The sequence below is a fragment of the Vigna radiata genome, unplaced genomic scaffold (genome assembly GCF_000741045.1).
Source record: "Vigna radiata var. radiata cultivar VC1973A unplaced genomic scaffold, Vradiata_ver6 scaffold_1830, whole genome shotgun sequence".
Lineage (NCBI taxonomy): Eukaryota > Viridiplantae > Streptophyta > Magnoliopsida > Fabales > Fabaceae > Vigna > Vigna radiata.
In genome coordinates, this window is record NW_014543039.1 from 696 (window position 1) to 1,554 (window position 859).

The 859-nt window shown below is 39.6% G+C and overlaps 1 protein-coding gene across 1 annotated transcript; it reads left to right on the top strand.

The window, feature by feature from the left end:
- Positions 1-399: 399 nt before the first annotated feature.
- Positions 400-816, top strand: LOC106752919 (the record flags this gene model as incomplete). Its single annotated transcript, XM_014634704.2, has 1 exon — positions 400-816. A coding segment is annotated over exon 1 (394 nt), but the record flags the coding sequence as incomplete, so codon positions are not given.
- Between the last annotated feature and the right edge of the window lie 43 nt (positions 817-859).

Sequence of the window (859 nt, forward strand, 5' to 3'; positions counted from 1 at the left end):
TCAAATTGTAAAAGTTATTTATATTTATTTTTAGGTAAAACCCCTTCAAAGGTCCCTGTTTTCGTAACCTTTTCCCAGTTCAATCCCTGATTAATTTTTTTTCCCAATTTAATCCTTAATAGTGTATAATTGGATCAATTGAGCCATCACCGTTAATTCAAGTTAACTCTGTTAAATTTTTTCGAATCTGTGTGTGTGACGTGGTTACTGTTGAGTACGTGGCTTCCATCAAAGTGTCTACTGTGCACTTTTTAGTTACGTGTCAGTTTCTTAATAAAAGGATTTAGAAATTGGGTTTTTTATATGGATTGGGAATTAGGGTTCCGTTTTCAGAGATGAATTTTGCGTTTTCAAGGAATTGAATTGAAGGTTGCTGAACAGAGAAGTGTGTCGCATTTAGGCATCGCAAGACGCAACGAACCATGTCTATACAGCATTCGTCTCCGTCTTGTAGTTGCAATGAGTGTCGAAAGCAATTTCGCTGTGTGAGCTCTCGTGGAGATGGTGGGTGGAGCAGGAACGAGGCTTCACTGAGTTGCGATTGTGGAGAGAAGTGTGTGCTGAGGACTGCAAAAACCACTAAGAATCGAGGGAGACAATTCTGGGGTTGCCCTAGGTATAAGCTTGGATCTGAAACTGTTGGATGCAACTACTTCAGATGGTTAGTTGATTGCAGTCATGACGAAAGTGTTAGTTGTGAGGTGTTGGAAGCAAATGATCAGAGGTTGGTGAAGAGTTTTGAAAATGAAAGTGATATCAAGATACTTGGACGAAAGGTGGAGGAAAAGTTTGTAGCTATGCAGAAAACCGTGATGGGTATTGAAAGGTGGACAAAAATTTTGGTCCATGTTGTCAGTTT